Source organism: Manis pentadactyla, chromosome 2 (genome assembly GCF_030020395.1).
Source record: "Manis pentadactyla isolate mManPen7 chromosome 2, mManPen7.hap1, whole genome shotgun sequence".
NCBI lineage: Eukaryota > Metazoa > Chordata > Mammalia > Pholidota > Manidae > Manis > Manis pentadactyla.
Window position 1 is genome coordinate 194904701 of NC_080020.1, and position 25982 is coordinate 194930682.

Consider the following 25982-nt stretch of genomic DNA (forward strand, 5'->3'; position numbering starts at 1 on the left):
CCATTCTAATAAGTGTATAGCATCTCTTTGTTTTAATTTCCAATACTTGATGACATATGATGTGGAGCATCTTTTTATATGCTTATTTGCCAGCTGTATGACTTCTTTGGTGATGTGTATGTTTGAGTCTTTTGCCTGTGTTTTTGGTGTAGATGTCAAAACTTCTATGGACAAAAAAATACTGTAGCAGCAGTGAAAAACAGGCACTAATTCATTCAAAAATATTTTGAGTCTTATTATGTGCTGAGGCATTGTGCAGCCACCAGAGGTCAATTTGCATAGATGTACTAAAAGCTTAATAAAGTTGAAGGGCAGAAAAGTCATATGCACAAATAATTATGGTACCTGGTAAATCTGTATGTACCATAAGGATGTACAAAATCAGGAGAGGAAGAAACTAATTATGGCTGGGTAGAAGGGAAAGTCATTGACTCAACTGACAGATATTTATTAAGTACCTACTGTAGTTCAACTTTCATGCCAGATAATGGGCTTCAGTGATAGTTGCACAAATCCCATACCATCAAGGTCCTTGCAGTACAGGAATCAGGGCCAAGGGTTGTGAGGGCTTCAGGAAGGAATCTCAGGGAAGACCTTTTAGAAGAGGTAGCATTTGGACCTGGCATCAAAGGAGGGGTAGGATGTGGACATTTGGAGATGTGAGCTATTAAAGGAGAAGCACATTCCAGACACTGGCAACAGAAATGGCATAGGCACCTGACTGTCCCAAGTTCCAAAAAACAAAGAATCTGCTCATTTCTGATTTCTTTTTTATGATTATTTTATATCTAGGAAAGTATAATTAATATACAAATAATAGATAATATTTATTAAGAACTTAGTTTGACCTAGACATTATTTTAACACTACTTTAAAAACATCTTATATACTACTTATTACATCTCTGAGGCAGGTATGATTTTATTCTTAATTTTACTGAAGGAAACAATGGTTTGCCTCACATGGGACTGGGACACACCAGCAGGTACATTGGAGGCTGAGTTCTACAGTACATGACAAAGCTCTTGAAGCCTCTCAGGATTCTGTCTCCATAAAAGAGTTCATAATCAAAATCAAAAGTTTAAAAGGGTATCTCTAAGATGCTTGCAAAATCAAAAATTATGTGAGAAAGAAAGATTGCTTTAAGCCAGTAAATATGGACTCATCGAGTATAAAATCAGAATAAGCAGAGTCTTATGTGATATGGGTTTGTTTTTGTTTTTTGGAAAATGATAGACAAAGAAGGGATCTCCTTAGGTGAGAGGGTATAATGACAGGTGAAGAAAGAAAGCTGAATTGTTTGATTCCTGTTGGGGATTGTATATTCTCCAGGAAGCAGAATGGTATACTAGAAAGGGTAATATGGATCTGAGGAGGTTTAAGTCCAAGATAATGAAAGAGTTAGTGTTTTCAGGCAGCAGAGCTGGATGGGGGTATTTTGGATGAAGAAAAAGGTTTGATCAAAAGCAACATAGATGGAAGATCTGGAGGGGGCAGTTAAAGTCCTGTCATTGTATTTTCAAATCCCCAAGAATAATACAGAGAAGATATATTGCTAATGAACAGTGTGCAAAGGTCTAAGTAGTTTAGTTCACTAAAAGCTCATTATCTGCAATTACTGAATATGGCAATTAAAAAACCCAGATGATATTGATGGAAGAATAATGCCTTAATTAAGGAAGAGAGTGCACTATTTAGTAGCTATCTTACATATTGTGTTTAAGTCAAGTATTGTTAAGGTCCTTTATAACCTAATTTTATTAACAAACTGGATACCTGAAAGGTGAACAGTTGGAAAGAAAAAGTCTCTTAATGATTGATAGTTAAAGAATGGAAAATGATTCTCCAGGGGAAAACTTGAGCTGTGGGTGAAAGAAAGTGAACTGGATGACTGTTTTCAAAAAAGGTGAAAGGTTGTCATATGGGAGAAGGATGCAGATTACACTATATTGATCCATACTGCAGATATGTGAAAAAGAGGTAACTTTCAGTTCAAAAGTATTTTCAAAAATGAATAGGCTACTTTGAGAAATAGTAACATCATTGGCAGATTTCAAGTAGAACATAAATGCTCTTTGTCAGAGATATTTTAGAACATTTTCCTGCCTCTAGAGAAAGTTTGGGCCCTCTTTCCAACTCTAAGAGTTTTGTCGTCTATTATTAAGAGTTGTTAGCAGTGTGCTTCTCATTTCTTTCACCAGTTTCCTCCTGGTCATCATGGAACAAATGAAAATAATGGACCAAGAAATCCTATGAATTTCCTGTGTTTATGGTCTCCAAAGTAGTTGTTCATGACATACAGTTTTAAATAATCTGAGCAATAAGATGGAAATAAAGCATTATACTTTATGGGAGTCAATTCAAAGGTCTAAGTTCTGGAAAGGAGATCAGAGGCAGAGGATATTGACAATTTTATCTTTAAGACTGATATTTTAAAGGACTACTCAGTTTTATGGGCATTCTCTTAAACTATCAATAGAGAAACTATAGACAAATTTTATGACTGGTAATGTGAAGGAATCAATGCATGTTGTATAGTCTAAATTAAAACCTGGGGAGATACTCACTCAGCTGTATTGTTGAATTATATTTGGTAACCACTATTATCCAGTAATGGAGAAATAGGTAAAAAGAGATGCTAGAATTGGTTGCACCTTCATTCAAATGCCATCTTTTATCATTATTTTTATTGCATTCATTTTTATGTTGAGGTTGATGAAAATTAAGGTCTGATTTCTCAACATTCTTTCTAAGTGTGGAAGGATATCTGGTGTTCTTGGTAATGATTATTGCTTTTCTCCACATCTTACCCATTGCTTACATTATACAGAGGGTCGTGCACTTATAATGGTTTAATTTAAGATTTTTTTTTTACTTTATGATGGCACAAGGCAATATATATTCAGTAGAAACTGTACATCAGATTTTGAACTTTGATTTTTTTCCTGAGCTAGTGACAGGTGACATGATGCTCTCTGACGGCATTGGGTAGTGACAGTGAGCCACAGCTGCCTGTCAGCCATGCAATCACAAGGGTGCCCAACCGATATACTAGCAACCATTCTGTGCCCATACAACCATTCTTCACTCCCAGCACAGTATTCAGTAAATTACATGAACTAGTCACTTTATTATAAAATAGGTTTTGTGCAATGTAAATGTTCTAGACATGTTTAATGTAAGCTAGGCTAAGCAATGATGTTGCATATGTTAAGTGTAATAAATGCATTTTTGACCTAATGATATTTTCAACTTATGATGGGCTTATCACAATGTAATCCCATCATAAGTGGAGGAAAACCTCTACATCTACCTTAGCTTGACACAAAGGAGAAGAAACTCTCAGACGGTCATACTATCTCCCTTATGCTTTACGAATAGTTCCCCTTATACAGTAAGCATAGGTTTGTTGTGTTCATGACATTAACATCATGGAAGTATGATTGTGTATAAATCAAAACCATTGCCAATACAATCATGCTGAATAAATCCTTATTTTGTGTTCTAGATTGTCTTTATTTTTGGACAGGTTGTATACAGCAAAAACCCAGGAAACATCATTTGGTGTGTCATCAATAAAAGAAAATAAACTCACTGTGCAAATAAAAGTGAAAGACTGCTCCCTGGATACATTTATATTATGTCAATATAGTTCCCTGGCCTCAACCAAAGTAAATGTAACATCAATTTTGATGGAAACATCAGCTATGAGTGTAGGGTCTTCACCACTCTCTGTTGCAGTAATTGTTGTCAAGACATCTCAGCATCCTGGCCAGGTTTGGTTATTATCTCTTTCTGTCCTTGTTGCTGTTTTTTTTTTTAGAATAAATAAGCAATCCTAAACGTCAAGCAGACAGAAGAATATGCTACTTAGAAATTATAGCAATGCTTCTTTTGTTTTTGTTTTTGGATAAATTTTCCATTTATTGCTCAACACTGGTTCTCACAAACTGAACCATTATTAATTAAAATATCTTAAGATATACGAAGATCAAGAAGGCTATTGTAGAATAGAATAGAATTACAGCCTGAAAAGGGTGATCTAGAAAATGAAGATTTTGAACTAAATGAGGAAATTGGGACAACAGAAGAGTTAAGTCATTTGTTCAAGGTCACAGCCTTAGTTAGGGACAAAAGTTACAGTTCCCTTGATTCTCCGGCTGAGAGTTCTCATTGTTCATTTTTTCTGTTATGGAAATATTCTAGCACAGATAAAGAAAATAACATAATAGACTTCAGTGAACCCAATACTTAGATTCATTTGCCAAAAAAATGTTCATATGATTTCATTAAACCTGTTTTTTTTATTATAAGGTATTTGCTGAATGTCTTTTACTACCCCTTAAGAGAATGTATGCAGTTATGTTTGATCATCTCATTGTTAGAATAGTTTTCTGAAGACTTAAAGCTATTTAAAATGCTTGTTTTTGCTTCCAAACAGTGTAGTTTCAGTTTAGTAGCAAGCAGTGACTGTTTTCCTCTTTTTTTCCCAGTAATTTCGACCATTATTTCCATTACCTGTCATACTGATTGGCAGGTCTAAAACAAAGCTAAAACATAATGGTGATAATATTAAAATTTATTTTTTTACTTTAATGGGAATGCTTTAAGTGTTAGGCATGATATTGGCAGTTGATTTAAGTTATATTTGGTTTTATTGTGCCAAGGAATATTCTCCTATTTCTGGTTTACCAAGTGAATTTTTTAAAAATCAAGAATGGTTTTAAATGTACCAAATATCTTTACAGCATCTGTGTTAATGATTTATGTTGTTTTGCCTCATTCATCCTAGTGGTACATGTTCATAGATTGACTAATTTTGAAACATCACAGCATTCTTGGTATACACCCAACATGATCATATGTGGCATCTGAAGTCAGAAAGAACCAATCTTAAGTCCTGGGTTTATATTTAATGGCTATGTAACTCTGGGCCACTTTTCCTCATCTGTAAAATGATCCTAGTAATAGTTACTTAGACTTAGGAAGCTAAAATCAGTTATTATATGAACTGTTACACAAGGACTATCTCAGTAAATTGCACTACATGCAATAGCCACCGTCTTTCTAGTGGGTTATTCATGTATATGTGATTGAATACATGTAGGGAGTGTGCCAGTTAGGGTTTTTGTGACTATTATTACAATAGAAATTGTCCTATGGATTTGGGATTTGTGTTGTGTGTGTGGGTGCTACATTTCACTGGCTTTTGTATAAAGAAATTCTAATTTTATGAAGTTAGGTTGGGGCTTGTATATCATTTTCTACATTCTGAAACAGATTCCATCACTGGGAATTATCTATATCTAAGATTATTTTTTTCCCCAAAGGCAGTATAGCACAGTAGTAGTTAAACAGATCTAGATTCAAGTTCTCATTCTGTAACCAATAAGCAGAGTGATTTCAGATAAGTAACTAAACATTTTTGTACCTCAGTTTCCTTATCTATAAAATGATGGTCATTAGCAATAGTACCTGCCTCTCAGAGTTGATATGAGGATTCAGTATCCAGTAAATATTTATTTTGTGACCATTGAGGGCCAGAACTATGTTCAGTTAATGCTATATTAAAAATGATTAAACTAGAAACATAGGAAGTAGTCATTGACAATTAACCTAATTATTATTATCAATATTACTCATAACTGAGGCATAAACTATTTAGGATAAGGGCATTTTACAATTTCTGCAGTTATTTCTATTTCAGTTTTATCAGTTTCAATTATTTCTGCATCATTAGTTTTGGCTCTATAACAATGTATCGATATAGCTCTGCAGGTACTCTTTTTATTTTTTAGAGAGACTGACAGTTTAGATAATGTTTCCATTGTAGTACCTGGGTAAAAAATAAATAAAAATAGGTCCTAGAAAGTAGCATTTCATGACCATTCTTAATTCTAGAACAGGAAGAAATTAAATAATAATAGTAATTTTTAAAAAACCTAATAGTCTCTTTAAAGATTAAAGAGATGGCTAGTCCACTAATGAATAAGATTTGCCTTATACTAGTTTTAGCTGGATAGACTGAAGGACAGCATGACACCACTTAAACTCTTAGGAGTGTTTTGGCAAACAAGAGAATGAAAAGGGAGGATTTCTTTCTTTTCTTTTTTTTTATAAAGTTGAAAATGATACATGTTCTTCCAAAAAATAAGTTGGATTAAAGTTCAGATGCAATTCAGGAATAGATAAGTTCAACAGTACTTTTGAAATGGCTTGTGAGTATGAAAATAGCAAGATGAACCTTTTAATGTTGAAGGAGTATTTTAGTTGTTACCGAATTTCTCTCTTCTTGTGTATTTGTTTGGAGAACTTGAATATTGCTTACTTTTTGAATCGATAATCACTCTATGCACTAACCATATGCCTTTTGTATACAGTGTATTTTGAGGGCCTCTGCTGATATTGGTATAGTCACTTGTTAGGAAAATATTTTGAAATAGTGCCGCTCTTGTAGCATAGATTGGACATTATGATATTTTAAGCTAGATGATGAGTCAGCACTGCATTGCAAACAAAATGACGATAGCATTTAAATGTAAAAGATAAATTTATAAAACTGTCTAAACTATTTTCATTATTTATCTTACGGCATTTTTCTTGGCATAAAATAAATTGTTGTAACAAAGCTTGAGATAACTGATAGCGTTAATTAAAGCAGGAAATTGTATTATCATTATTTCAAAGGAAGATGGAATAATTTTATTTTGACTGGGAAGATTAATCAAAAGCTTAACGTCACCAAACCGGCTGTGTGAGGTTCATGTTTGCTGCATCTTGGCCCAAACTTAAATGCTTCCCACATCTCTTACTCACCTATCATGAAGTGTAATTGTTGAATCTTGTAAGTTAATCATAGATTGTTGGTGGTCAGCTGTTAATTGGAGTGCAACCAGAGCTAACATTAAATATTGTTCTCTCTTTTTTGTCGACATTGAAATATGCTCTTTGCTTAAGGATAAAGTTTTGGTTATTTTTTGGTTCCTTTTCTCTGAAGCATGGCCATTATCTTTATTTATTCAATTAATTAACTAATTCATTAATTTTTTATTAAGGTATTATTGATATACACTCTTATGAAGGTTTCACATGAAAAACAATGTGGTTACTACATTCACCTGTATTATCGAGTCCCCCGCCACACTCCATTGCAGCCCTGTCCAACAGTGTAGCAAGATGGCGTGGCCATTCTCTTTATGATTCCTTGCACGAACCTTCCCTCAGAGCTGGCATTCTTGGGCAGCATCTTGGATAAAATTAACTCGAAAATGGTGTCATTAGAAACTTCACCCATGATTACAGGCTTATGAAGAAAGAGAAGATGGTAACGATTGAGAGGCTGGTTTCGATTAAGATAAAATTGAACAATTTGAAGAATTTTGATTTATTAGTAGTACACTAGAATGCAAAGGGTCTGAGACATGGTCATATTTTTTAGTCAGAGGCTAAATGAGAGAAAAAAAATAAGGCTAATACTGACATTTCTACTCAGAACCTGAAAAGTTAACTAAGAAAGTTGAAAAATTATCATAAAAGAATACTTACTTTGGGGTCAATTCATATTCAAAGTTCAGCAACTCTACCTATTTCTTATTGTGATATAAGAAATAGAAACTGATAGTTTATTTCATTTATTCTAGAACATTTAAAGGCTTCTCATAACAATGCCATCCAGTAATATTTTTTTGATATACCCAAACTGGTTACAAAATTCAGATCTATATTTACTTGTTGATTATTATGACATTTAGAAGACTTGGTCTCCTGGAAAGTTATTAATATTTCATTTTAAATATTATAATTATCACTATTGGGAAACTGTAGTTCAGTCTCTTGTTTCCTTTCCAATTAAGTCAGAAACCTTATTTAGCAAAAAACTCTGTGACTGATTTTGTTATGATGAGATATATTCTATTGGATTTGATTGGACGTTTGAGTCACAGCTCTCCAAAATGACCACTAATCCTAAAAATGTTTTAAGTAAATCTGTTAGCTATAGAGAAATAAAAGATACTAGAGAAAAACAAGGATGAAGACAAGGCGAGGGGAAGAAAGACACTGGCTATTTTTTGAAGTACTTTTCCATTATAGAGTCTCTGAGCACCTAGTAACATCCAGAATTATAACTAAACCTGAAGAATATTGTACTTCTATTTCTATTCCTGGGGCTCTTGAAGTATGAGAAAATCCGTTCTGGGCCTAGCACAGGTGAAGATTTAGCCTGCTAGGAATTCTGAACACCACACTAATTTAATGCCCATGAAAAGAGTTGCTGGACTCTGCCTATCCCCATCTCGGCAAGCTTGTCAGTGTCCAAAGCATCATAAAATGATGAGTTTAGAGACTGCAGGATATTCTCATGTGGCCCCTTCTCCTTTCAACTGATCTTGAAGAGTGTACACAGGGAAGCAGTATGATGTGGTTGAAACCATCAGTTTGGAACTAGATAGGCCTGGGCTGGATGTGACTAGATGATGTTTTAGCTCTTTGCCTTAAGAGACACCTTATAAGGCTGACAAACAGATTTATTTTAAGGATTAAAGGAATGAAGTTTTGAAAAAATGATAGGTATATTGCTTAATATCTACAATAACAAGGTGTTTGCCTATCTATCTCTCCAAGAAGATTACTAACATCATATCTAAACCACAGTGTCTTTTTAGCACTTTGAAGCCCTTCTGAGAGGCACAGTGAGTAGTTAGCACACAGAGGTTGTAACAAGATTGCTTGAGAGCAAATCACAGTTCTCATGCTTATTCGGCATGTGATTTGGGATAAGATACTAAACCTTTCGAGGCTCAGTTTCTTCATCAGGTAGTGGAAATAAAAATATATATTCTAATATGGTATTTCTTAGGAATGCCTGGCATATGGAAAGTATTCAAGAAAGTAGCTATCACCACCACCACCATCATCCATCTGCTGCTAAATACAGCCCCTCTTGAACAGGCACACTGTGTAGGAAACTTTGTCACTGATGTTACAAAACAGTCAAAAGATTAGGTATGCTTTTCATTTGGCCTTAGAATGATTTTTGTGATTAGTTTCTCCGTGGATTTTCACATTTCCAGTTAGGTTTCCTTTGTATTCATTTTGAAAGAGTATACATGTGTGGCAGGGTAAGTGTGAGCCAGATATGGGATCACGGCATATTAATTTCACTGTGATATTTAAAAATTAAAGATTTATCACAGGTAACCCAAAGTCTACTGAAAAATACTGGCAATCAAATGAGACATAGCCTTCCTATTTGGCCCTGGCTTTTCAAGTATTGTCAGGACAGACCTTTTAAGTGTCTTTTGAACTTTTGTGAGTGACCACTAATCAGTTTTTGTTTCATAGAAGAGCATGTTCACAGACAAGCCTTATTCTTTTGTTCAGATTCAACACCCAGCTCCACCCTGAAATTCACAAGATTTGTTTTCCCAATAAAATATAGGAAACCACAGGTAATATTACATGGTTCTGCTTATATGAATCTCTGGAAAAAAGTAACCCATGTGACTGCAGATCCACAGCACTGGGGCCTTAGAAGGAGGGAAACCTTTGGGGTGGTGGCAAAGCTCTGTATCCCGACTGTGGCGGGGGTCCGCAGGCATACATTGTCAAAATTAGTCAAGCTATGTGCACTTTATTGTAGGCAAACTGTCCTCAATAAAGATTAGTTTTTAAAAGGCAGGTAACAATGAAAAAAAAATAGAAGACCAATTATTTGGGGATGGAGGAAGTAAGAAAGAGCTGACCAGAATGAAGGAATGGCAAAGGTCCTGAGATGGAACAGAACGTGGTACATTCATGGAAATGAAAAGGCCGGTATGACAGAGTAGTGAGGAGACGAGAGAACATGTGTGTTTTTGATAGGTGGCTAATAACTTAACTTTGCTCCAGATATTAATTTCTCAGGCCGTCTTTGCTCTGTTATTAGAATCCACAAGTCTCCTCAAAATATTCTCTGGCTGCTCTTAGTGAACAGTGAGAAAGGATGACCTCAGAGGACCCCCAGTGGTTACTGCTCTGGAATTAGCAATGAACATTTATTGCAAGTTCAAACTGTTCATGAATTATTTGAATTTTGAATACTTAGTGTATTTTTGTCTTCAAAATTTTTGGCCAAATTGAAGGAAAATCATATTTTGACCTGTTTTATTTGATTTTTTTTTTGCTGGAAGAAGAATTGGATGAAGAATTTCTGCTTTTGTTTGAAGTGACTTATTCATTGTCTAGAAAATTGCACCTTAGGGACATGGATATTGAACCTTGTTCATTTTCTCTTCTAGGTGAACAGGCAAAAGGGTCAAAGGTGAAAACTTTTCATCAGCTAATTTGTGGAGGGTAGTTGAAAAATTAGTCAGTGATTCCAAATGGCATATTTTAAGATGAGGTGTGTACAGAGAACTCTTGCTATATCTTAAGATAAAAGCACTCTCTAGAGAAATAAGTTAAGAAGACATCCCACCCCACAAAGAAATTGGACGTATTACATTAGCTTTGAAATACAAGCACAGGATGATGAATCACTTTTTGACATTGGAAAAGTAAATGACTTTTGGAAAATGTGGTGAGTCCCTGTTAATTCAGAAAGTCTTTATATATTATATTTCATAAAGTGCATTGATGAATGAAATTCAGGAACAAACAATTAGATGAGTGTCAAGATGTGTACTGTTAGGTTCTGCATTTATATCAACAATTTTCCATTCTTGCATAGGAAAGTCTTTTAAATGTGCTTAGCTATCTATTTCCCAATTGCTTTATTTGTGCAAAGATATATTTAGATTTTTAACGCATAATTCCATAACCTAGTTTTATCTCCTAGACAAACTTTCTGGATATTACCTTACATATATCCATATATAATTTATGCATCTCTCTATAAAAAGTCCATATATTTATGTCTGAAGCTACATTTTTGCATGAAAGTTCTTTATACATATATATTTCCCCTCCTTGGGGCCTGTACAAATATTGTTTCTTCTGCCTAGAAAACTCTCATAATTTTGTTTCATCTTCAGCTTCTCAAAGAGGTTTTCCTTAATCACTTAATGCCTCTCATAACACCGTGCTCTTTTCCTTCTTGACACTTAGCATACTTTATATGCTAATATAAACTTTAATGTATAAAGAAAAAGTGAGAGATTTAAACTTCATAATGGCAGCAGGTCTGTCTGTTTTGTTAACCACTGTTTATCCAGATCTTAGCTTGTCCAGAATGTCAGGAATTTAGTAATAAATATATTTGTATTTGTTGAATGAGTGAGTGAATATATATACACACACACACATGTGTATCTCGCTGAGGACTGAAGTGTGTTATGGCAAGAGTTTTAGTGTCATTCATGCAAGAAAATATGGCAGTTTCAGGAAACAAATGTATTTGTTTACAACCAACAAATACATTTAAAAATTGTTGAGTCCTGGGAAGAGCAGTACATTGTTTTGTGAAATGCGCTATACCTAACAGATACTTGATAAGCATTTCTTGATGTCATTTTATTTTTGTGGCGGTATTATTGTTTTAGTAAGACAAACAATGGTCATAATCATCAGGAGCTTCAACCTTAGAGACTCTGTATTGTCTTCTGAAAACTCTGTTGTGCCAAAATTACATTCATAAACATAGATTTATTTTTGATGGCTGCAGAAATTATTACTTACCATGCTGGGGATATGACAGGTTGGCTGATTCTATAGGATGTGGTCTTTGGTGAATGCACTTCTCTGCCCATATGCACACATTGGCTTTTTCTAAGGATGGACAGGTAGTCCTGGACTAGAATTCAGTAATGAAGAAAGGAGAAAGGTAGCCCTTTCAACTTTTCCCTGGGAATGCATTTCAGTTAGGGCTCTGCTTGAGGGTTCTGAAAGGTGGAATTATTAAAAAGTCAGTCCATCAAGCACGCTTGAAAATATCATCTGACTATTATTTTTCTGGTTGCAAGTCATGATTGACAAACAATTTTAAAAAATGGTATCCCTTCCAAACTAACCTTTTCATCTCATGTATAGTTCATAAGCATTCATCAACTGAGGTATTAAAAATAGTTGCATTTATCTCTTGACATGATTTTTGTTTTTTGAGGCTCTTTTTTAAATACAAAGGCTAATTTTGTTTTACTTACAACCTAGTTACTAAGGTAACATTTACCATGAAGAGGACTAAAATCACCATCCAAAAATGTTTTGTGTATTTGTCAGAAAATTGTTGTACTGTTGCTATAGAAATTTGAAACATTAGCATGAACTGTAATTATATAGTCAGCTCTCCATGAAAATGGTGGTTGGTCCTGGGACACAACAAGTAAATGAAATCTACAGATAAGCCCACACCTTTTGCTGGAAGCAGAATCTACAAAAAAAGGAAAACATTTTTACACAGAAATGCCAACAACTAGCATAATTGATAAGAGTCGTGTCCTTTCTCCGCCCAGTGCTTGGTGGAGGTTATAATAAGCAGTGTAATGGCCTAAAGACGAGGAATCAGAGAGAAGCAGAGAAAAATAGGTTATCATTTTAATTAGCACCTGAAACACAATGTTTTTGTGTACAGTTTCCTGAAAGACTCTAAAACATGGGCAAAGCTAATTTAACACTGAACCAAGGGTTTTAAGGCAGCAATAATAAAACAAATCAAAAACCGTAAGCAAAAAAACCAAGCTGTATCTGATCAGCCCACAGCACTTTAGACAAGGCTAAATTTAAGGCCATGTGGATTTTAAATCTTCATGTGTCAGCCCGAGGGGTTTGTCATGATGCCTGACCACCGAGCTAAATATCCAAACCAAAAGTATTACCTGTCAAAAATTAAAAACCTTGCAGAGGCCACCAGTCAATGCCTGTTTTTCGCTGTTTGGCTTGTTTTTTGATTATTCAGGGAAAAAAGCTTAGTGATATGACACATTCTTTATACATAAGGCTACATTTAAGGAGAGTATTTCTATTTCATGGCGGTTGCTATTTCAGTGGACAGGAATTTGGAATTAATTCTCTCAAGGAGATGGCACTGATTCCCAAGAGGACAAGTCAGCTTCATTTCATTGTGAAGTGGTCATAGTATTATGCAGAGATCTGCTATTTAGACCATAGGAATGCACCGTGAAAAGGGCTTGAGGACATCTCTGAATCCATGGTCATACTGGGAAACTTCATAATCGTTCAAGAATGCCTTTTCACATATAAAGGATAATGTAGCATCAATACAACTAATAAAACAAACAAGACAGAGACAACCTCAAAATACTAACTTTTAGGTTATTGCCCCTTTCAAAGGTACACCAGCCAGTCATTGACTGAGTGGGCTAGTTTCATCCCAACATTTTAGTTTCATCTGCTTGATTTAATTTCATCTAAAGAGAGATAATGTGAGGAAATGGAGGCATGGAAGAGTTGATATTATCATCCTCAAAGGTGAACTCATTGATTCTTTTTCTTACTTATCTCCATCAAGTCCTATATACCAGGCAAGGTAAGGTTTCCTTCTGATAAAGGCTAGTCCCTTCATCCCTTATGGAGTGGAGGGGTTATAATTTCTTGGGAAACAACACACACATATGGCTTACAGATGGCCTCCCAGGTCACTCTGAGACATTGACCTAGTGGGATAGCCCCTTTCCCCTCCTGAATTGAAGGATTCCTGATTTTTAAAAATAATAAAATCCTACAGTTCATCTATTTCCTACATTTTGAAAAAGAACAACTAAGACTCAAATTCAGATTTAAGAGTCTTTGCTGTGTTTCAAAGAACCAGTACTTTCTTTTCTAAGTTTTTTTTTTTTCTGTGATACCTGATAAGCCATCCATTTAGGATTTTCATAGAACCATAGCATCATTGAGATGGGAGAGGGCACAGAGTTTGTCTAATCAAACCATCACTGCCTCAGTGCAGCCTATGGCAGGATCCGGTGTCCCAAAGGTGAGCGTGGTCAGACTTTTTAATTTTCCCTCGTAAGCCAAATGCAATAGATAGTTGCTCCAATTTTGATCAAGTCTCAGGCTTTCTGAGCTTTAGCTTCTTTCATACAACAAACATGCTGCCTCATAAGTTGTGAAGATCATTGAGATGTTATGTGTTGTAACTAAATTGCAATGGCTAAATATTTCAAGAATTATTTTAATTAACCCCCATTACCTACTAAGAAGCAAAACATTATCTCCGAAATGTAAGAATAATAATAACAGGAATAATAATAATAATAATAATATAGCTCATAGGTACCGGCAGCCATTAAGTGTACTAAGAACTTAGTATGCATTACCTCGTCAAAAGAAACGTGCGACGTGATGAAAATATTCTGGAATTAAATAGTGGTGATAGTTTCACAACCTTGTGAATACACTAAAACCACTGAAGGAGACACTTCAAGGGGCAAATTTTATGGTATGTGAATTATGTATCAATTAAAAGAAAATTGTATGTGAAAGAGCTTTGGAAAATGACAAATGTAGAGGTAGTCTGCAAAGTGCTGTGAAGGGTACAATGAGGAATAAGAAACAGTTTTTCTTACCCTCAAGCTCTGCTAACTATGGCTGAGGACTTAAACCAGGTGCATGAAAACTAACACCTAAAGCACTGTGTGAGGGAGGAAGGCCCAGGTTTACAAAGTTTTATTAGTTAATCTGAGGATCAAGAGATGAGCATAAGCTCCCAGGAAAGTATTCTCATTGTCAGGAGGCAGTTTCATGGAATCAAAGGAGCTATATAGCATTGATAGAATGGGGACACACTAGCAAAGGTATACTATTTTTAATGGAGATTTGATTGGAAAATGAAAATATCATCTTTTAATGTATTACCCCTACATGAGGTCTTCCTGAGGTGGAATCGTCCAGGATCACACCCACTGCTGGTTCCTTGTTGTTGGGCGCCGTGAAATGTAATCAGCCAAAATGAACGGTGTGCTCCAAAGCAGCCCCACTCTCAGCTCAGTCCTCCATGCCCTGGTCTTAGGGTCTTTTCCTTGGACACACGCACAGCTGAAGCCATTCCTTTTTAGAAAGTTCCTCCACTTTGGTCAGATCCCAGTACCAATATTTATTAGTTATGTGATTTGAGGCACATTATTGAAACTCTGAGCAGTGAAAATAGCACTTGTATTTCAGGCCAGCTGGGCATTTGGGCAAAGATGTGGTATATAGCACCCTGTGTGACACCCAGTGGGCACACCGGCACGGGCGGCCTAGACAGCAAGATGGGAGACAGAGAAATGCATCTTCTGTGTCCCCGGAGTGTCTGGTGCCCACTGGCTGCATTACGCTGTGTGAATGGTGCTTGCTCCTGCCGCAGGGGCGGAGGCTCCAGAGCTCTCCGAACCCTCTCCAACAGTGCGCCTGGGCTCCTTCCCACCCATCCAACACTGTGGGTATGAATATTTGCATATGTGATTTATCTTCCCAATTTTGATTGAAAATTCCCTGAAGGGCAGAGAACACACTTTACAGTTTGTATTGTCTACATGCTCAGCACCCTGCAGAATGCATATTACATATTTGATTTTTATTTATTCAATGAAAAAACTAATTTATCAATTGAGTAAAAAAATATTTGAGGCGATAGAAAGGTGGTTCTGTGATATACTCTGTGGGGTTACTTATTTCAGCAGCAGTGACTGTAGGCCCTGGAGTCCCCCTTAGGCCTTAAAACCTCTGTTCCCTGGTGAGGATTAATCTCCAGAAGAGTAAAACATAACATTCGGCCTGACTCCGACTTCAGTTGATGACGTAAAATTGCACCACGGGAGTCGTTCTATGTTCTGAAATAAGCCCAGGCAGTGAGTGCATTTGAAGAACTTGTGAAGTTCTCTGCAAAGTGAGGCCTGGGAGTACAGGACCATATCGTGTTGCACAATGGAAGCTTATAGACCATCAACAAGTCTCTTTGCTGGTGTGCATGCCACCCTGGGTTGCACGCTTTTTCATCGTGTTTGGTGATACTCTGGGAGTATGGTAAACACATAAGATAGAAGACAATTTTTCATTTTTCCTCTTTTCCTGGACATAGCTGAGCCAAACATTTCTAGTAATAATCCCAGAGTAGGGGAAGAATCAGTGGACATATGTGTATGCCACATACAGGCTGAATATTTATATATATGTATTGTGTTTTATCTACTCCATATGCATATAGATTGAAATATATCTGCATCTGTAATGTACAAACATCCTACTTGAAATAATGCCAAGATACTAAGTATACCATTAAATACTGATCTTGGTTAGAACAAATATTTTCAAATAAATATGTGATTGCAAATGAAATTAAAATGTACATTAAACTATGGTGCCACTTGCTGGGACTTTCAAGTTCCTGCCCAGTGTCATCTTTCATATTTCCCTTTAACTCAGTTTAATAATATAATCCTTATTCAGAAATGAGCTTTTGTGAAAAAAATCAGTAAGTACCTTTGTCACTATTTATTTAATGAATCCATGGAAAGACTTCATTAAATTATAAATGCCTCGTTACTCATATTCTCATAATAGATTTTTGAAATTACGGTGTGAGCCAGTTATCCATTTCAAGGAAGATACAATGCTGGAAGATCAGTACATGTCCAGTGAAATTACTGCTGGTTTTGCTAATGCAATATTCATGAGAATTTGCTGGAGACAATCACATTTAATCCCAGAGAATAAGAATTTGAAATGAATTCTTTTAAATTATAATTATCCATTGGTAAGAAAGTTTAGAAAGTTTTATTGTTTATATAATTGAAATGACTTGCTGTCCTGTCAACATAGGATGGGTTTGTTTTGAAAATATTTATGGTTTCTGAATGGAATCATGAATATTGGTCCTAAATATTCTTGATTTAATATTTTGTGGCTTATATGAATTTTTAATATATGTATTTTCAGGAAACAAATGACTGTTTAGCTATCATTTATGCTTACATTGTTTTTCAAAGACTTGATGAAACCTGGGATGGGGTAAATAATGTTGGAAATCGGGTAGAATCTATTGTTTGAAACTACTTTCATGGTATTTAGTTCTGTTCCAGCTGACTATGGAGGTTGAATTCATGAAATGTCAAAGATACTAGAAGGTGAAGGACCACATCAAAATACCTAGGGAACGATGGACATTGTTTAAAAGTCAGAAGCTCTCTAAGCATCACCAACCCTCACTGTTTCTTAATAGTTTGTTTTACTGTGTTGCAAGAATGAATCCCTGTGAAATAGGGAGATTTCTGTAAAATAAGAATTTCACATTTCATATGGAAGAGAAATTTGGGGACAGGGTAAAATGACTTATTTTTCAGTTTGGAACATTTTATACTTTTAGGATTTTAATGCTTTATTCACAGAGCTTGAATCTCCTTTGTGATTAGAAATGAAAATAGACAGTTGTAGGCTTCCTAGCAGAGACAGTTGTAGGCTTCCTAGCAGAGCCAGTTGAAAATTTATTTTGGTCTGTTCTGAGATGAGAAACATGTCTGCAATAACAGAGACTCTAAAACACCAGGCAGCTCTAGAGTTAACAAATACCATCTTGTACTCTTCATGTTGAAAGAGCCAATTGCTAAGATGTATCAGAAACTGAAACCTCCTTTAGGGAATATTTCTTCCTAACCCCAGGGAAGTCTAGAGAAAGTCTCAACACTACCTTGGTCACTCTTGGATAGTTCCAAGAGTCATCAGTTCACTTTTAGACATAAGAAGTCATTGCAGTTCACTACTTTGTAATTATAAATACAAGTTCAGTTAAAGCCAGTCCATTACCCTTGGTTGGGTTGCCTTGGAGCTGCCACTTATACTGGGTAAGGGGACAGAGTTGTTTCTCCTTTTGTTTCCATGTTCATTTCTCTTCTTCCTCCCTGACTCCTCCAGGGATGAAGCAGGATAAGGAAGAAGAGATAAGGGGCAGAAACAATCTTACTTGGCTGATACAGTCATATCTCAGAGATACTGTGGGTTCAGTTCCTGACTGCTGCAGTAAAGTGAATATTGCAATAAAGCTGGTTAAATGAATTTTTTTTGTTTCCCAGTGCCTATAAAAGTTATGCTTACAACATATTATAGTCTATGAAATGTACAATAGCATTATGTCTAAAGAAATTATGTGCATGCCTTAATTTAAAAATACCTTATTGCTAAAACATGCTAACCTTCATCTGAGCTTTCAGTGAGTTGTAATCTTTCTTTGCTCATCTGTAAGAAGCAACTCCTCATCAGTTAAGTGTTATCATGAGATGTAGCAATTCAGTTACATCTTCAGGCTCCACTTGTAATTCTAGTTCTCTTGCCACTTCCATTTCATCTGCAGTCTCTCTCACCCCCCAAAGTTTTGAACACCTCAAAATCATCCATGAGGGTTGGAATCAACTTCTTCCAAACTCCTTTTAATGTAGATATTTTGATCTCTTCCCATGAATCATGAATATTCTTAATGGATCTACAATAGTGAATCATTTCAAGAAGATTTTCAAATCACTATCTATGTCAGCTATAGCCTTATGAAATGTATTTCTTAAATAATATGACTTGAAAGTTGAAATTACTCTTTGATCCATCAGCTGCAGGATGGATGTTGTGTTAATAGGCATGAAAACAGCATTAATCTTCCCATCTCCCATCAGAGCTCTTAAGTAACCAGATATATTGTCAATGAGCAGTAATGTTTTGAAAGGACAACAGGTATGAACAATGGGCTTAAAATATTCAGAAATCATGTCATAAACAAATTTGTCATGCAGGCTTTGTTGTTCCATTTAGAGAGCATAGGAAGAGTATATTTAATATAATTCTTTAAGGTTCTAGGATTTTAAGAATGGCTAACAAACATTGAGTTCAACTTCATGTCAACAGCTGTATTACTCCTGACAAGAGAGTCAGCCCATCCCTTGAAGCTTTGAAGTCAGGTATTGACTTCTCCTCTCTAGCTATGAAAGTCCAAGGAGGTATCTTCTTCCAATATAAGGCTATTTCTTCTACACTGAAAACCTGTTGTTTAGTGCAGTCACCTTCATTAATGATGTGAACCAGACCTTCTTGATAACTTGCTGCAGCCTTTACATCTTTCTGCATCACCTGCACTTTTATTTTAAGGAGACAGCTTCTTTCCTTAAACCTCATGAGCCAATCTATGCTGGCTTCAGATTTTCTTCTGCAGCTTCCTCACCTCTCTCAGCCTTCATAGAATTGAAGAGTTAGGGCCTTGCTCTGGATTAGGCTTTGGCTGAAAGGAACATTGTGGCTCATTTGATCTGTCCATACCAGCAAAACTTTTTCCTTACATTCAATAAGCTGTTTTGCTGTCTTATCATCTGTGCATTCACTGGAATAGCACTTCTAATTTCCTTCAAGAACTCTTCTTTTGCATTCATGACTTGGCTAACTGTTTGGCATAAGAGGCCTAGCTTTCATCCTGTCTTGTCTTTTGACATGCCTTCCTCACTAAGACTGATCATTTCTAGCTTTTGATTTACAGTGAGATACACGTGGCTCTTCCTTTTACTTGGACATTTAGAGGCCATTGTAGAGTTTTCTTTGACCTAACTTCAGTACTATTGTGTGTCAGGTAATGGGGAGACCCAAAGAGAAGGGAAGAAATGGGGACCAGCTGGGTGATGAAACAGAATACACACAACATTAATCATTTAAGTTTGCTGTCATACATGGGTGTAGTTCATTGCACCTCAATCAAAACACAATAGTAACAACTGATTATATGACCATAAGAAATATAATAATAAAGTTGGAAACATTGCAAGGATTACCAAAATATAACACAGAGACAGGAAGTGCACAAATGCTGATGGAAAAATGACTCTGGCAGACTTGCTCAGTGCAGGATTGCCCCAAACCTTCAATTTGTAAAAACGTATTATCTGCCAAATGTAATAAAGTGAAGTACACTAAAATGAGGTGTGCCTATGCAGTAGTAGCCCTCTAGCTCTGCTTTGCCTGTGCTTAAAACTTACTTTTAGGTGCATTTCTGGGGGTAATTTTGGTGGGTTGTTCTGTGCTCTAAATCACATCATTGGCATTCCTTTACCCACAGTTCACTTGAGGTTGGTGAATGCACCTCCTTCAGATGGCCATCTAGGATTTCTGCCTCCTTCCTTGGGCATCCATCACTACAACTCCAGCTCTTTCTGATGAGTTGTCATCACCATTCCCTCCCCTCCCCCTATGCCCCTCTTGGTCAGGATACAACACACCTCTATGCTAGCTCTCTAACCCATGGTCCACGAGAAATGCTTACATGTCCTTTGTTCTAACAAACTCTGACAAATAGGTGTCTTCTGGTCCAATAGTATCTCTTTGCTTTGCCATCAGAGAGAGAGCATCAGCCAGTGAGTCTCTCCCCTTGAAGATTTCTCAGGCAAGAGTCAAATTCCAGGCAAGAGCAACTGGGGTTGCTGACTACCCCAACCACTGCCGTCAAGTTCCAGGAGACCAGTGTCAGCTTTTCTGAGATGTTCCATTGAAGCCCCTTTCCCCTGCACTCAAGATAAGGGAAAAGTAACCTCCTACCTTGGAAGGTATATGCAGATCACATCGCATCCCACTTCTCTCCAAAAACCCTCTTCTAGTTATCACTCTCTTCTTGGCCTTCCTTGCCTCTTTAATGGTCTAGAGGTAAGTAATTAATTGTGGGTCCCATAAGCATTTTTCAGTGCTTCTCTTTGCAGGTGTGGCTTAGACAGTCTTCAGAAAACATAAAATAGATAACAAAGAACAACTAGAGTTACTAAATCTGCTAACTGCAGTTATAGGATGACCCAATATTAATAAAATTCAGCCTTGTGTGATGATGAGGAGCACAAACTATGTAGCCAGACTGCTTGGATTTGAATCACAGCTTTTTTTTTTATAGCTGTGTGACCTTAGTGAATTACTTAATCACTCTGTGCTTTAGTTTCCTCATCTGTCAAATAGAGATAATATAGGACCTTTCTCATGGGGCTGTTATGAGAAATGTCAGAATTAATATTTATAAGCTGCTTAGAACACTGTAAAGGTGTTTTTAAATAAAGACAACTTAACAAACCTCTTAAATGAGGTTCTTAAAATTTTCCTGTGGAGTTGGATCACACATATTAAAAAATATATAACACATTAAATAGTTTACTGAAAATGAGCAAATAGGAATTCTACCAAAATGAGTGCTTGCACAAAAGAACTGTGCTAAAATAAAATGTCTACAAAATGTCTCCACAGGCCCTTGGATGAAATTTTAGTTTTTATTGGAATCCTGCTGTTTGTATATCACCTGATCATTCTACAAAAAACTCAAATGCCTTGCAATGGTGTGTATTTAAAAGTAATGATCATGGAAAATATGGTAGAAAATAGAAATAAGACTAGGAGAAAATAATACATCAGAAGTCTATGCAGCTTTTAAAATTGCTCTATTCTGACTCTGAATTTCCTAGTAACCACAGTGAAAAAGGAAATACAATTTTAAGTCATTTTTTCCATCAAGCCTAATATTTAAAAGCATTAAAAACCATACTGACTTAATGCCCCAAATAACATCTCCAAGTACTGACACTCAACCAATGCAGTTTTATATAAGATTTTCTTACAACTTTCCGTGTAAGCTGATGCCTGTTTTTGCTGCCTAGTTCAATTATGAGAATCCAGCAAGAAGTTAAGAGGATATGGTCCAAATCTTCAGGTTTCTGATCTTCTGATTATAAATTTCTACAAGAATAGATAGACTATATGTCCTTTAAGCCTCTCTTCTCCCTTGTTGTTCCTCTCAACCGAGGTTTGATGAAAGGTAAGCTGCAGACAGTTTGAGGTTATGTACTCTGACAACGGCCTGCAGTGCAGGTATTCTCTGCCACTGATGGAGGGCAAATCCTCGTGCTTTAAAAATCAGCTGAGCTCATAGTAGAGTTGACAGTCCTGCTGTTCGAAAATGCTTCTCAGAGGCAGAGGACAAAGCACATGTTTCTCTTTGCTGCCTTGTATTATGAAATTCTAGAGTTAACAGTAAGAAACTTTGCACTTAGAATGATTGGTAATACTCTGCATAATTCATAGAAGTTAATCTTAGGTAACTGTGTCTTAGTTTAGATACAAACTAAGAATGAGGGAACTGAATTCTAGTTCTAGTACCTGTCCATTAATTTGCTTGACCTTGAACAAGCCATTGCACCTTCCTGTGTTACAGTTGCATCACCAGTAAAGTATAAAAATCAAATAAATTCAGGCTCTTACTATTTGATGACTTTTGTTGTGAATAATGACTAAAACTACACTCATTAAATGGCTGTTTGTGTGTCCAACAAACTCTTTTGGAATGATTTTCTATACTGTGCATATTTATCAGTTTGATCTAACCAGACTTCACTGCTCTGATTTCATGTTATTAAAGGGAGAATGTCAAGCCTCATTTTTCTTGTGAAATGGAAGGAGTGAATTAAAGGACCTATGTTAAAGGACATGAAAGGATGTCATTTCACATAGGCATTGCACACCCTTTTTTTGGCCACCTCTGGAAAGGAGGCAGCTCAATTCTCTTGAAAGTGGGTCTTTTGGAATATCAAATATCCATGAAAGAGATGCTTCAGATTTACCCAAATGTTAAGAATCTTGCTTCTACTACATGAGTTTTTCCAGAAGTAAAATTGGAGGAAAGCAGCTATTGTCTAAAGCATGTTCCTGAACAATACCTTATGTGTGTGTGTGTGTTTGTGTGTGTGTGTATGTATGTGTGTGTGTGTATATATATATATAAGTATATATATATTTTTTTTAAGTTAGTGGCTTTCTAGAGCAGGGACTGGGACAGTGGGTAGGGACAACTACATAACAAGAGTAGTTCATCTTAGATGACCTAAGGAAAAGTTCACTCATTCTCCTTGCTACACCTCTTACAACCACCAATCTGTTCTCTGTACCTATGAACTTTTTTTTTTTGCTGTTTTAAAAATTCCACATAGAGATTATACAGTATTTGTCTTTCACTGTCTGATTTACTTCACACAATGCTTTTGATGTCCATCCATATTGTTGCAAAAGGCAAGTGTCATTCTTTTTTAAGGTTAAATAATATTCCATTGTATGTATGTACCACATTCTATTTCCATATATCCATTGATGAACACTTATATTGATTGTATGTCTTGGCTATTGTAATTTATGCTGCAATAAATGTGGAGGTGCACATATTTTTCCATTAGTGTTTTTGTTTTCATTACAGATAAATACCCAGAAGTGGAATTGCTGGATCACATGGCAGTTCTATTTCTAATTTTTTGTGGAACCTCCCTACTGTTTCCATTATGGTTGCACCAATTTACATTTATACCAACAGTGCACAAGGGTTCCCTTTTTTCCACATCCTTACCAAAACTTGTTGTGTCTTGTCTTTTTGATTATAGCTATTCTAACATGTGAGGTGATAGCTCATTATGGTTGTGATTGACATTTCCTTGATGATTAATGGTGTTGAGCATCTTTTCATGTACCTGTTGGCCACCTGTATGTCTTCATTTGGAAATACATCTGTTCAGATCTTCTGCCCACTTTTTATATCAGATTATTATTTTTTAACTATTGAGGTGTATGAGTTCTTCATATATTTTGGATACTAACCCTTTATCAGATAGATGATGTGCACTTATTTTTTCCTACTCAGTAGGTTTTTCTTTCATTTTGTTGATGGTTTCCTTTACTGTGCAGAATACTTTTAGTTTGATGTGGTTTCACTTATTTGTTTTTGCTTTTGTTGCTTTTGTTTTGGGTATCAGATTTTAAAAAACCATCACCAAGACCTGTGTCAAGGGGCTTACTGCTTATGTTTTCTTCTGGGTTTTTTATGGTTTTGGGTCTTATGCTCAAGTCTTTAATCCATTTTGAGTTAATTTTTGTGCATAATGACCATGACAGTGATCCAGTTTCATTATTTTGCAAGTTGCTGTCCTATTTTGCTAACACCCTTTATTAAGGAGCTGGCCCTTTCCTCATTGTATTCTTGGCTTCTTTGTCATAAATTAATTGATCATACATGCATGGGTTTATTTCTGGGCTATTATAATCCATTGATCTATGTGTCTGTTTTTATGCCAATACCATGTTATTTCAATTACTGTAGCTCTGAATACAGTTTGAAATCAGAGAACATGAGGCCTCCAGCTTTGCTCTTTCTCAAGATTGCTTTAGCTATTCAGGGTTCTTTGTTGTTCCATACAAATTTTAGGATTGTTCTGTATCTGTGAAAAACACCTTTGGAATTTTGATAAGGATTGCATTGAGTTTGTGGATTGCTTTGGGTAATATGGACATTTTAACAATATTAATTCTTCTAATTCCTCAGTGTGGAATAGCTTTCCATTTATTTCTGTCTTCTTCAATTTCTTTGATTAATGTCTTATAGTTTTCAATATACAGGTCTTTCATCTCCTTCATTAAATATATTCACAGGTATTTTATTCTTTCAGGTGCAATTGTAAATGGGAATTTTTGTTTTTCATTTCTCTTTCAGATTATCTGTTATTAGTATAAAGAAAGGCAACAGATTTTTGTATATTGATTTTGTATCCTGCAACTTGACTGAGTTTGTTAATTAGTTTGAACAGGTTTTTGATGGCATCTTTAGGGTTTTCTATATATAACATCAGCTCATTTGCTGCAAATAATGATAGTTTTACTTCCTTTCCAATTTGGATGCCTTTTATTTCTCTTTTTCTTTCTCCCTCCCTCCCTCCCTTTCATCCTTCCTTCTTTCTCCCCTTTCTTTCTTTTTTTTTGCCTAATTGTTCTGGCTGAGACTTTCATTACTATGTTGAATTAAAGTGGAGAGTGGACATCCTCTCTGTTCTTATCAAATTCTGACTTATCAGTACAACTTTATACAACTCTGTTTTCCCTCCTTCCTTTTAGCACCAAGGAAAAATTGGAGTTAAGTTTAATGTTGGGACAGATGACATCGCCATTGAAGAGTCCAATGCAATCATTAACGATGGGAAATACCATGTAGTCCGTTTCACGAGGAGTGGCGGCAATGCCACGTTACAGGTGGACAGCTGGCCAGTGATCGAGCGCTACCCTGCAGGTAAGCCAGCCGATGTGTGTCTGGGAAAGATTTTATGAAAAACAAACTGGAAAACAGCAGTTTTGCGTCCATTTCACCAGATTGTGGTTTTCTGAGAAACCATCAGGTACTTACTGGACTTTAGAGCCATCTGAATGTAATGCCATCCTAAACTGTTCTTGATACAATGTACAAGTGGCATTTTATAGGAGAACTTGAAGGCACACGTTATCATTTGCAAAATTCAGGACATCAGTGAAACCAGAAAAATGCACACATAAAAGGTACAACATGTCAAAGCTCTTTTTACTGGATTCTTGCATTTGGAAAAAAGGAAAGGCTTTGTCAAAAGTAACAAAGTTGAAATTTAAAACTAAGGGAAGGAATATTAACATTTTTCTGTGAAAGAAAATAGGACCAAACAGTTTCTTTGATGGTGGCACATAGCTGAAACTGGTGAAAGGTACAGGAGAGCCGGGGGACAAACAGAGAAATAGTAAAAGAATTATATATAGTATCATAAATCAGCTGTTATAAGAACGTGTAAGTAAATGAAGTTTGTTCCCACTGTCCTATAACCATGGGGTTTCACAGGATTCTGTGACACTAGTATTACTTATTTCAAGTCTATAAAGTGAATGTCAAGCTATTATTGATGAAATAAAAATGATCTTGTTCTTTGTTAATGAGCTGTGTCAATTCTACGTTACTGGAACAAAGGCAGTAGATAAGGAACAGACCAGTGTTACTTGTGGTTGCATATAGTCTCAAATTAGAAAAAGTTATTTTTAAGTAAAATACAAATTAAAAGAATAAAGGCATTTTACTGCATTTATAATCCTCTCTATATTTTAGTACAAAAGAAGTTACTAAAAATATCAGTCTCATTTTTCCCTGCTCCCCTTTTAGATATGACTGGATTTTTTTGTACAGCAGATTTATAGCACAGTATAAAGAAAGGGTATAGGAAGAAATTTACATTTTGCACAATAAAAGT

The 25982-nt window shown here is 35.8% G+C and overlaps 1 protein-coding gene across 26 annotated transcripts in view; it reads left to right on the plus strand.

Moving 5' to 3' along the window:
- NRXN1 (neurexin 1) overlaps positions 1 to 25982 on the plus strand; it is a 1068016-nt gene that overhangs the window by 881767 nt on the left and 160267 nt on the right. For all 26 annotated transcript variants that reach the window (XM_057497214.1, XM_057497215.1, XM_057497222.1 and 23 more), the window contains one exon: positions 24835 to 25006. In XM_057497214.1, coding sequence (XP_057353197.1) covers positions 24835 to 25006 — 172 coding nt within the window. The remainder of the gene's footprint in view (positions 1 to 24834; positions 25007 to 25982) is intronic.